Source organism: Mytilus edulis, chromosome 8 (genome assembly GCF_963676685.1).
Source record: "Mytilus edulis chromosome 8, xbMytEdul2.2, whole genome shotgun sequence".
In the NCBI taxonomy this organism is placed as follows: Eukaryota; Metazoa; Mollusca; class Bivalvia; order Mytilida; family Mytilidae; genus Mytilus; species Mytilus edulis.
This window is the reverse complement of record NC_092351.1, coordinates 43,570,210-43,582,177: the sequence shown is the minus strand read 5'-3', so window position 1 is coordinate 43,582,177 and position 11,968 is coordinate 43,570,210. Positions and strand designations below refer to the sequence as shown.

The window sequence follows — 11,968 nt, the reverse complement described above, 5'->3', positions numbered from 1 at the left end:
TAGATATAGGATTATTGCATGCAGTGCTAGCATTGATTTCCTTAAAACAAGTTTATAATATAGTATTAATGTATGGACTTTTTCATATTGGCCCTGTAACATGCCCGAGGTGTTAATAATGGCCAAGGATGGTTGTAATGGCCCTGAGGCAACGCCGAGGGCCATTACAACTGTCCGAGGCCATTATTAATATCAAGGGCATGTTACAGGGCCAATATGAAAAAGTCCATGTATTGATACTTTTATTAACCAACTTTAAAGGCAACTTCATTCAAGAACAGTCTTCGAGTCTCGGATCCAAAATTATACAGCTATCCACACACTACAACAGGACCAATACAGAAAAGCCCGTTTCAAAACATTTCTATTTAAAAAAATGGTTTTAATTCTTCGATTAAACAAAGAGTAAGAAACTTACCGTGAAGAAGATACAGGAATTTCATAGCTGAACTTCAACTTGTCTTTTCGCATTCAATTTCAACATTGTGACTGTCAGATGTAATTTCTGATTTCTCATCCAAGTACTTAATTTTATGCTATTAAATTTCATTTCATCTAGCAAATAAAAAGTAGCTGGGAAGAATAAATCAGACAGTTTAACTATTCTAAAGTCTGCATTCTGAGGATTGTACAACGGAAATGAAACAGTGATAATAACCGAAAGTCGTACTCGAAAAAGGCTGTGAAATATTTCCGTTTCAAGTCGTTACAAAACAATGTCAATGAACATGATTTAAACTTGTTTTTTTATGATATTAATTTAAAAAAGAATAAAAAAATGTCACACTTATTTAAAGAAATTAAACGACATTTTGATTTAATCGATGTCCCGTTTCATCTGTTCATAATGCATGACTGTGATTTCGTAATGCACGGGTATGATTTCGTAATGCATGACTGAGATCTCGTAATGACTGGCTGTAGCAATTTCTCCGTTCATAATGACCAGATGTGGAAATTTTCCATTTATAAAGCATGGGCATTTCTATACATATTGTAGTAAGTTGGTTAATAAATGTAGTTATTGGTTAAGACAAGTATAAATATGGCCAAAATCAAGTACACCTTTTAGGGTGCGCTCGACTTTAGTGACTCAGCACGAGGTGTTTTGGAATTTACAGGTTACCTAGAACTTTTTGTAAAAAATAAACACTAGCACATCATAGAAAATCAAGTGAGTAATTTATGTTTTAAATTTTATAACAAAAATCTCTGTATTAAAGGCTGTGGATTTTCTATAAAAATCTTGATTTATTTGCCACAAAGTCCTCTTTTTCTATCAAATACAATGAAACAGTAAAAAATAATGCTTTGCATCAAGTTTCCCCTTGGAACATGTACTAAATGGCCTATCTCTATTATTTATTATATCTTTAGTTTTGATACAATTGAGGTTTGAAAAATTCGTACAAAAATGGCTACAGAAGGGTACATAAACCTTAAGAATTACCTCGACTTAACTGAGAATTCGAATCGTCCGAGTTCGACTCATCAGAGGTTAAAATGCATTGATCAAACAGGAATTATGCCGGGACCGAGAATTACTTCGACTCATCCGAGTTTTCGACACAACCGAGTTCGACACAACGAGGTTCGACTGTATTCTAAAGTCAAATGTATATGAGCCTATGCCTGAAAATAGAGATTCTATTACGTCATAACACTTCCGGTATTAGATGAGATAGTACTGCGCAACTGCAACCTCAATGTGGTGAGAGGGTTAGCGCTATAGAACCAGGTTTAATCCACCATTTTCTACATTTGAAAATGCCTGTACCAAGTCAGGAATATGACAGTTCTTGTCCATTCGTTTTTGATGCGTTTTGTTTTTTGATTTTGCCATGTGATTATGGACTTTTCAAATTGATTTTCCTCTGAGTTCAGTATTTTTGTGATTTTACTTTTTGCTAACTTTGCTGTCGAGCGGACGTGGTTTGTCTCGATGCGCAACCTCTAACTAAGATTTCTTAAAGATATATTAAGTCAATGTGATTGACTTGTACATATATTTTATTTATATTGAATAAAAGTATATGTCTTTATAAAAAGATTTTTTACGCAAGTAAAAATCTTATAATTATTTCGTTTGTGAAACGAGATTATTGTATTACTTGACAAAGATGGCGGACGCCATGCTGCATAAGGAGAAAGGAGATAAAACTCCTAAAGCTTCTTTTGAAGATGACTTATTAAGGTTGGACGAAGATGAAATAGCATATGAAGGGAAGGGTAAAGGTCCCGCTAAAGGTCCCGCTAAAAGAAAATGCTCAAAACCTATTGTCAGTAAAAGTAGTACAGGTAGCGGTCCAAAGGTTAATAACAAGGACGCTAAAGGAAAGACTCTGATAAACAAGGGACACGAGGTGTCGGCTAGTACATCAGATAGCAATAATAATGTGATTATTAATATGCTTACTGACATGAGAAATGAACAATCTTCAACTAATAAAAGGTTGGAAGATATGAACAAACGTATAGATGTTTTGTATAATGATGAATATGATGAGGAGTATGATAATGTAGGTGATGTAGATGAAGATATGGACGAGGTCCATGAACCTGATGACGGTCAAGATACCGGTAATGAACCACCTTGTAAAAAACAGAAAACTCTCTCAAATAGCGAAGAGTCTAGGTTTTCTAGTATGAATAAAAGATTTAGATCTGGTGAGAGATGTGGTGATAAACTAGATGAACATCTAGCAGACAATATCACAGATATTTTCAGAAATGGTATTTCTGAAGAGAAATACAGAGAACTTATGAAAGATGAAAAGAGTAATCGGCCTGAGAATTGTGAAGGACTTGTACCAGTCCAAACTGATCAGTTAGTATGGGACCTGTTATGGCCCAGAACTAGAACTAATGACAATAGAATGAGACAATGTCAGACTACTGTAGTCAGAGGGGCAACTTATCTGTCCAAAGTAGTTAATAGACTAGACACAATTCTAGGTAAAGAAGATACTCAAAACAAACCTGAGTTGGAAGGTATTCTTGATGACTGTATGGACTCTCTTGCTTTATTTGGTCATGCCAATAAAGAAATATGCTTAGCTAGGAGAGAACTCATGAAACCTGATGTAAAAGGTGAATATAGTCACCTGTTTAATAAAACACAACCTTTCAATAAATGGTTATTTGGTGGAGATGTCTCTAAAACAGTCAAAGACATTGGAGAATGTAGTAAGATTTCAAATCGCCTTTCAGTTGGTAACGGTTATAGCCAGTTTAGAAGCGGTTTCCGTGGTGGATGGAGATCCTCATGGAATAGACGCCGTGGTAGAGGCAGAGGCGGAAGAGGTCGTGGTAGTGCCTCAAGGTCAATTGACAAATCTGAGTAAAAAAACTCCCGTTGGACTCACAACAAGTACAGGAATTAGATGTTGTGAGTATTAACACAAATGATTTTCAAGCAGGAAGATTGAAATTGTTTGTTAATGAATGGAGAAAATTAACATCTGATAAATATATTTTAGATGCGGTTCAGCACTGTTATATAGAATTTACAGACAATAGACCTCCTATACAAAATAAAATGTCAATTAGAAATTCCAATTTCAATTTAAAGGAAGAAAAAATTGTTGATATTGAAATTGAAAAATTATTAAAAATGAATGTAATTCAAGAAGTTGAATCTGAAATAAATGAATTTATTTCCCCAATTTTTGTAAGACCAAAAAAGAATGGCGAATACAGAATGATACTTAATTTGAAAGAATTAAATAAACACATTGAATATCAACATTTCAAAATGGATTCTTTTGAAAGCGCTTTAAATTTGATTAAAGAAAATGCATACATGTCAAGTGTAGATCTAAGACATGCTTATTATTCTATTAACATTGCTGAACAGCATAGAAAATTTTTAAGATTTGTTTGGAAAGAGAAATATTTTCAATATTCCTGCTTACCAAATGGTATAGCTATGGCACCAAGGCTTTTTACAAAAATTATGAAAGTTGTATATGCAAGTTTGCGTAAAATGGGTTATGTTAATGTTGGTTACATTGACGATTCACTACTATTAGGTGATACTGAACTCGAATGCAAAAATAATGTTACAGAAACTGTTAATATGGTGTCAAGCCTTGGATTTATAGTACATAAAGATAAGTCAGTTTTTACTCCTAAAAAATGCATCAAGTTTTTAGGTTTTTACATTGACTCTGAAACAAAGATAGTTACTTTACCAGTTGAAAAACAAGATACTATTGCTAAAGAATGCAAACATTTACAAAGTAAAAATAAATGTAAAATAAGAGAAGTAGCTAGAGTTCTTGGGATACTCATATCTAGTCTCCCTGCTGTGGAATTTGGTAAACTCTATTACAGGAAAATAGAGAGAGAGAAAATTAAAGCATTAAAATTAGCTATGGGAGATTTTGATTCTGAAATGTTTGTAACATCAGAATTGAAACAAGACCTAAAGTGGTGGTCAGATAATATTTATACTCAAAAGAGGAAATTTAATAGAGGTAACCCACAGGTTATAATTCAAACAGACGCCTCAAAATTAGGTTGGGGAGCAGTTTTGAATGAACAAAAAATAGGTAGCAGATGGAGCAATGATAAAAAGATAATCATATTAATTGTTTAGAATTATTAGCTGTTTATTATGCTCTAAAATCATTTAAGGATGATTTGAATACTGTTGAAAATGTCAAAATTCTTACAGACAATACAACTGCTGTAAGCTATATAAACAGTATGGGTGGTATAAAGTCTATTGAATGCAATAGAATTGCTAGAAAAATTTGGATTTGGTGCTTTGAACACCAAATATGGCTGATTGCTACTCATATACCAGGGAAGTTAAATACAAAAGCAGACTATCAGTCAAGAAATTTTAATGATCAGATAGAATGGCAACTGAATAAAAACAATTTTGAAAAAGTATGTTTATTATGGAATAAACCAGAAATAGATTTATTTGCTTCACATCTAAATACTCAGTTACCAATTTTTTGTTCATGGAAAGCTGATCCAGAATCATCTTTTGTTGATGCTTTTACTCTTGATTGGGGTAATTTTTCTTACAGTTATATGTTTCCTCCTTTCAGCATGATCGGACGCTGTGTAAAGAAGATTATAAAAGACAAGGCAGACGTGCTGTTTGTGGGACCACTTTGGCCAACCCAACCATGGTTTGTTCAAGTAATGAAACTGTTAATAAACAATCCATATGTTATCAAAGCAAACAAAAAGCTATTGACTCTACCATACAAGGACATAGTTCATCCTTTAGAAAAGACATTGAATTTGATGGTATGTCGGATATCCGGAACCGATTACAAAACAGAGGAATTTCAGAGAAAACTTCCACTATTATCATGGCATCATGGAGATCAGGAACTCAAAAACAATATAAAACATATATCAAGAAATGGTTTATTTTCTGTCTTGAACGGAAAGAGGATAAATTTCACACGTCTGTAGAACTTGTGCTAGAATTTCTGACTTATTTGTTTGAATGTGGCTTGAGTTATTCCGCTTTGAATAGTGCTAGGTCAGCACTATCTGCGTTTGGTTTGACTTTTGATAATGAACCTGTTGGAAAGCATCCACTTGTGATAAGATTTCTCAAAGGAGTATATCATTTGAGACCTACTGTACATAATGATGTAAATATTTGGGATGTTTCTATTGTTTTGAGATTGTTGAGACGTTTATCACCAGTTGCTGATATATCAGTGAAAGATTTAACTTTAAAACTAGTTATGTTAATTGCATTGACGAATGCTACTAGATCACAGAGTATTCATTTATTAAAACTCAGCAATATGCAAAAACAGAAGGATTGTTTTCGTTTTAAGATATTTGATTTACTGAAACAAAGCAGACCTGGATATAAGAATCCAGAAGTTATTTTAAAAAGTTTTCCTCCAGACAGGAGATTATGTGTGTATTTAGTACTGAAGGAATATTTGAAACGTACTGTTGATATAAGATCAGAAGAAGATTCATTAATATTAAGTTATATTAAACCACACAAAAAAGTTAGTTGCTCAACTATTTCTAGATGGATTAAATCCATTATGTGCCGTGCAGGAATTGACACAAGTATATTTAAAGCACACAGTACACGATCTGCATCTACTTCGAAGGCAAAGCAGAATAATGTGCCTGTAAGTGATATTTTAGCCAAAGCCGGTTGGTCAAGTTCAACGACTTTTGGAAAATTTTATGACAAGACAGTAACAACAAGTGATGTTTTTGCAGAAAAAGTGTTACAAATCTGAATACGAGTTATTAAATGTTTGATTTATGATTTAGTTTTTAATAAGAAAGATCAAATGATCTACATGTTTATGAGTGCTACATAATGCATATCACTGGCATCTGTTTGTTGCAAATTGTCTAGGTGTATCTAATGATCATCACAGGTATTCATTGTCAAAGAAGTGAGAAATACATGTAACATACATACAAAAGCACACCGGGAAAAAAAAAATATGTTGTAGCTTTGAAGTCTCATCTAATACCGGAAGTGTTATGACGTAATAGAATTACCAAATTTAACGATACTTACCTTGGTTAAGTTGAAGTTAAAGTGTAATTCTATGAAGACATAGAATAACACTGGAGGTGTTAGATGCCACCTCCCACCCCATCAGCTCTTATTATAGGGCTTGGTACATCTTTGTATATTGTAATTGGTAGATGTACTTTTTATACCAACAATTTTTGTTTTTACTGTAAATATTGAGGTTGCAGTTGCGCAGTACTATCTCATCTAACACCTCCAGTGTTATTCTATGTCTTCATAGAATTACACTTTAACTTCAACTTAACCAAGGTAAGTATCGTTAAATTTGGTAATTTTCCAATTCAGGGAAGCCTTATATAAATATGCATTTTTCTCAGCCAATTTGAAGTTTTTGAAGTTTTTTAAGCCTACATTATTCTTTCAAATATATTAAATGTACTTTAAATGAATAGAAAAGTTATAAAATGGTCTTGGGTCATGTAGTACTGAGAATTATTTAGAGTCGATTTAGGCGGTAGCCCATATTGACATATAAAAATGCACACAGAAGTGAAAATGTCAAAATGTTTTACTTTTTGCTCATTTCTATGCTAAGGTGTTATGATACAAGAAGTCTAATTGCAAAAGGACTATTGCATTTAAATTTTTTGAAAGACAATATGGTCTGATGGCCAGTTTTTTCACTTTTCAGTGGAAAACTTGCATTTAGTTTTAGTCTCAATAGGCATAAATTTGGACCACTTACTATCATACAGAAAAAAATATGGTAGCCTATGAAAGGATTAAGGTGTACTGAATATAGCAAAGTGCTTTTTATTACAGATTTAGTGAAATATTTGTGATGGACTACAGAATTGATGTACAAAGCTCTTCACATTTTACATACACCAATTAGGCCGTTTAACCAGGGCCATGAATACAAAATATGCTGCCCTTTTTTTCTGTGATTATCTACTTTTCTCTATATTCAGAGTTCACAAATGGTTAATTAAATGTGATTAAAGCATAGAAACACAAATATCAGGAACAAAAAAGCTGTCAGATAGAAAGTCAGCATGCCTCTTAGGCATAAAATGTAAACTGCTTTAAAATGCTTGTTATAGCCGTAGAATGCCAAAATGGCACATTTTAACCAGGGATGGGGTAATTAAAAATGTAATGGTAATTAAGTGTAATGCATTACAATTTTCCATGTAATTGAATGTAATGTGTAATTGAACATTTTTTTAATTACATGTAATGGTAATTTAATTAATACATTGAAAAAAGCATGTAATGCTCAATTACTTTTCAATTACATTTCAATTACATGTACTTTTATTGTGTTGCAGTTGAGGATTTGTGTTTAATAATATAAATTGTAAAATTATATATTTTTTCAAATATTAATATCAATGCTTTTTTTAATATATGAAGTCTAATTTATTCTAAAGTTTTTATATCATTTATTTGACCTACAGATTTTTTTTGAATAGTCTTATAATTTAAAAAAATTGTGATAATCATATATAAGGGTTGTTCAGTTTTTAAGAAAGATCTTTAACTAAATAGATTGATAAGTAATAAACACCTTGTTAAACAAAGACAATAAAATGTGTCACTGTGAAACATCTTTCTGAGACAGTTCATTTAGAATTTAAAATCACTGCATACAATCATTTTGTCAAATTAGTATACACAAAAGGATTATAGAATTAAAAATTAACAGCTGTAAAAACAAACAGCAATTTATCAGATTAAAATGTCCAGGGGTGATGCCACTATTACAGATATTTTATCTAATTAGCAAAATATTGCTAATATTTAGACATTATATACATTGTTTGTACTAGAAATTATATTCAATATTGTGACAAGCACACTTTTTAATATTTTTAAAGAAAGTAAAATAAAAAAATATTTTAAATTCATTTATAATTTCTTATTATGTTTAATTCAAATGAGTTCATTTCTGAGATGTCAAAATACCTCTTGATGTATTGGCAAGTTAATGGGAACAAATTCCCTCTCGTATCAATATATAGATCTTCTAATCATAAAACTTCCATGTCCTAATCAAGCATGCACAACATTAGCTACTGTCGAAAGACTATGTATAATTGCTGTTTTCAGACCAGAGAGATTCATAATAATTGACAAAACATTAAAATAACTATATTAAAGGATTATCAATGCAACGCTTAAACTATGCTTACATGAATATTTTACACAATGCATTATATAAACATGTAAAATATAATTTTGTTAAAAAATATCACCATGAAATGTAATGTGTAATTTAAGTAATTACTTTAGTAAAGTAATTGTAATTTAATTAATTACATTTCAAAAACTGTGTAATGTGTAATTAGTGTAATTGACCATTTTTGCAATGTAATGTGTAATTTAATTAATTACATTCCAATGTAATTGACCCCAAGTCTGATTTTAACAGAATTTCTGTAAACCAAAGATGTAAATCCTTTACTTTGATTGAGTTTGACAAATTGAAACCAGCAAATCATTCAGGAAAGTTGCCAAAGTACAGAATCTAGATTTCAGGAATCCATCTCTTAGGCCCGAGAACACAGTTATTTCGTAGTGCATTTCTTTTAGACAATAAATTCAAATTAAAAAAATTGCACCTGCTCTTTCTCAAAAAGATTTTTACAGTGTAGTGTACTACCAGTGAGACAAATAATATCAAAATTATAGAAACTTCTACCAGCTCTAACTCAAAATATCGACAATTCTGTGTTAAGGGGGTGTAAAATTCAGTTTGACAGCTTAAGACGTGATAAAATTTGACCTTTTTGAACTGGACTAAATCACTACTTAACATAAAGATTCAGCACCCAATTTTTTTTAACATGTAATTACACCCCCCTACTTATTATTTCATGCATTTAATATCAAGAAATAAATTGGAAAAGTGTATCAAATAAAACATGCAAGTTATACACTGTTTACACTAGGGACTATATTTGTAGACAACGAAAAACCAAAGGACAATAACTGTGTCCTTGGACCAACAGCTACTATGATATGATACATATGGAAGTAATTTATCTAGCTAGCACTTCCAAGGACCCTAAATCTGCTCAGAAGAAGAATTCAGGTTTTAAGAATTATTTTGTACGCCCACTATATACTCGCATAATTTTACATGATATTCATGTAGACAAAGAGTTCGGTGTGAAAGGAATCAAGGGTAGGATAATAATTAAGTCACACGATTCGGATGTTCTGGTCTTATGCGTTCATTACTTCCCCTCTATGGAGTATACGCATGAGCTATGGTTTCAAACAGACGCTATAACTTGCACACAAGGTTTGGGCCGCTAGATATACCTGTCCACAAAATATGTAAAAGTCTCGGGTTTGCCATCTGTAACATTCTATCAGCCGCACATGCTGTAGTATTATGCGATACAACATTATCCCTGTTTAGGGTCGGTAAGCCCACTGTTTTGAGTCTTGAAAGACAACCCGGATGATTTCATCGATTTGGTTAACCTTTCTAATTGTGACATCAATAATTGTGTAATCGATGAATCTATAGATGCAGCTCGAGATCTTGTTGTTAGGTTGAATGATCACAAGTCAAACTCAAAATAGATCATTGTTACCTAAACAAATTGAGCGTGATATTGGCTACAATTTAAAATTTTTCCCTTGTCAAACTTCCTCCTTGTGAATCTACTTTTAAACAAAATGTAATAAGAGCTTCACTCCAGACATAAATTTGTTGTCTTCCCATATTGCAAAAATACCCTAACATTCTCCTTTTCAGTTCGGATGGGAAAAGAAGGATGGACTTTTTCCTGACTATCTCGAAAGTCAGATGTCATATGAATTTCTGCAAGATTTATTTTGTACTTGTCAATGAAAGGGTAAATCTGTGTTTTCAAAGGGTTGCATTTGCATCGAACAAAATCTATCATGTACAGATTTATGCCCATGTCAGGCAAATAATATATGTCAACATGTAAATACTCATCTGGTTGCAGTTAGAAACATTCATGACAACGAAGATGACGATTTATAAGATTTCATTTTTCTGTTTGTACCTTATGAATCGATTCATTGTTAGCTATCTAATGAAATATAAGCAGTCCATAATATTTTCTAAACAATAAATAAAACGTCTACTCAATTTTGAAATCGTGGGAAAAATAGTAATAATCTATCTAGTGGAAAAAGATATGTAAAGTAAACAACAACAAAAAACAAACCCTGGCATTATGGTCTCTGACCTTGACGTGGTTGGTGGGCTTAAACTACAGGAGACCATAGAACGTAGAAGGTAAAACTAGCTTCGATCATAATTTTCTATTTGCATTTGTATTTTTTTCCCGTGTTTTTACCATGCTGTTGTCAGCTTGTTTTCATTTTATAAGTTTTTAATGTCCCTTTGGTTTCTTACTCCTTTTTCGTTTGCAAGTGTTAGTGAAATAAATCAGTGCTGTGCATAACCCTCTTGCTTATTATATTTATGGAATACTTATAAATATTAGAGCCAATTGTTGCTCAATTAGTCATCTGTATATGTAGGATGAGGTGTTTTACCTGTTTCTAATAGACGTTTTGTTTTCGTAACTTTAACCCCCCTTTTTTCTCCGTTTGCAGTAATTTTTACTTCTGTAAAGCAAAGCAATACACAGAGCTTTAAAATCAACAAAGTTCGACGTTAATGTTACAACAATTTCAAAACAAATCATTTGTATATATTCTTTCACACCTAATAACAATAATTTGATATTTATCTAGAAATTGACAAACACCGTACTATCAAAAGACGTGAAAACACATTTTATTTTCGACAAACTATTAAAGTTAAGATCTAAAAAACATCTTTCGATCTTACTTGTAACTAATTAAATACAAAAATTTCAAATTTAGAAATTCAAATAGGTCAAGGTCACTGACATTTAACAGCTGTTTGAAAATTTCAAATTTGCACCCTATATGCAAAAAAGTCTATCTAAAGTCATTTTTGGCGATAAACATATGAAATAAGTTCTAGATATAGATACAAAAGATATTTTTCTATTAATGAGTTGTTTTTATTTTGCTCAAAACGCATATTTGTAGGAGAAACAAGCTATCTAAATGTGACTGTGCATTTTTCTGGAATTTTTGCTTTGACATTTGACCCTGATTTAAAAAAAAACGTGACACGGCAGACAACGACGACAACAGTATTTCGATGAGGCTTGTTCTCCTCTTTCCAATGATAAAAAATTTTGCCGTGTGTTATTCCGTTAAGGTAAATCGATAAATTTTGTTGATTGGGCACCCTACTAACTTAGTCAGCTGCACAGAGGTCACAGGTATTAGGTCTTGGAGGGCACAAAAAGGTTTTGTAATATGAAAATCATGCTCTCTAGTTATAAGCGGCATCCCACTCAAAAAACAATGGTTGTTAGACAGAGGATTTTTAGCCAAGATAGGTGTTGTTTGAGTCATAATGGCCATGTATAATGACCCTTGAGGTGG

The 11,968-nt window shown here is 32.1% G+C and overlaps 2 protein-coding genes across 2 annotated transcripts; both read left to right on the top strand.

The window, feature by feature from the left end:
* The first annotated feature begins 1,938 nt into the window (after nucleotides 1-1,938).
* Nucleotides 1,939-6,268, top strand: LOC139485633 (uncharacterized). Its single transcript, XM_071270251.1, has 2 exons — nucleotides 1,939-3,388; nucleotides 5,064-6,268. The coding sequence occupies exon 1, from the start codon at nucleotides 2,121-2,123 to the stop codon at nucleotides 3,342-3,344; it is 1,224 nt and encodes a 407-aa protein (XP_071126352.1). The 5' UTR covers nucleotides 1,939-2,120; the 3' UTR covers nucleotides 3,345-3,388; nucleotides 5,064-6,268.
* On the top strand, nucleotides 3,986-6,242 carry LOC139484107 (uncharacterized). The gene is made up of 2 exons (XM_071267835.1): nucleotides 3,986-4,489; nucleotides 5,064-6,242. The coding sequence occupies exons 1-2, from the start codon at nucleotides 3,986-3,988 to the stop codon at nucleotides 6,240-6,242; spliced, it is 1,683 nt and encodes a 560-aa protein (XP_071123936.1).
* Nucleotides 6,269-11,968: the final 5,700 nt, after the last annotated feature.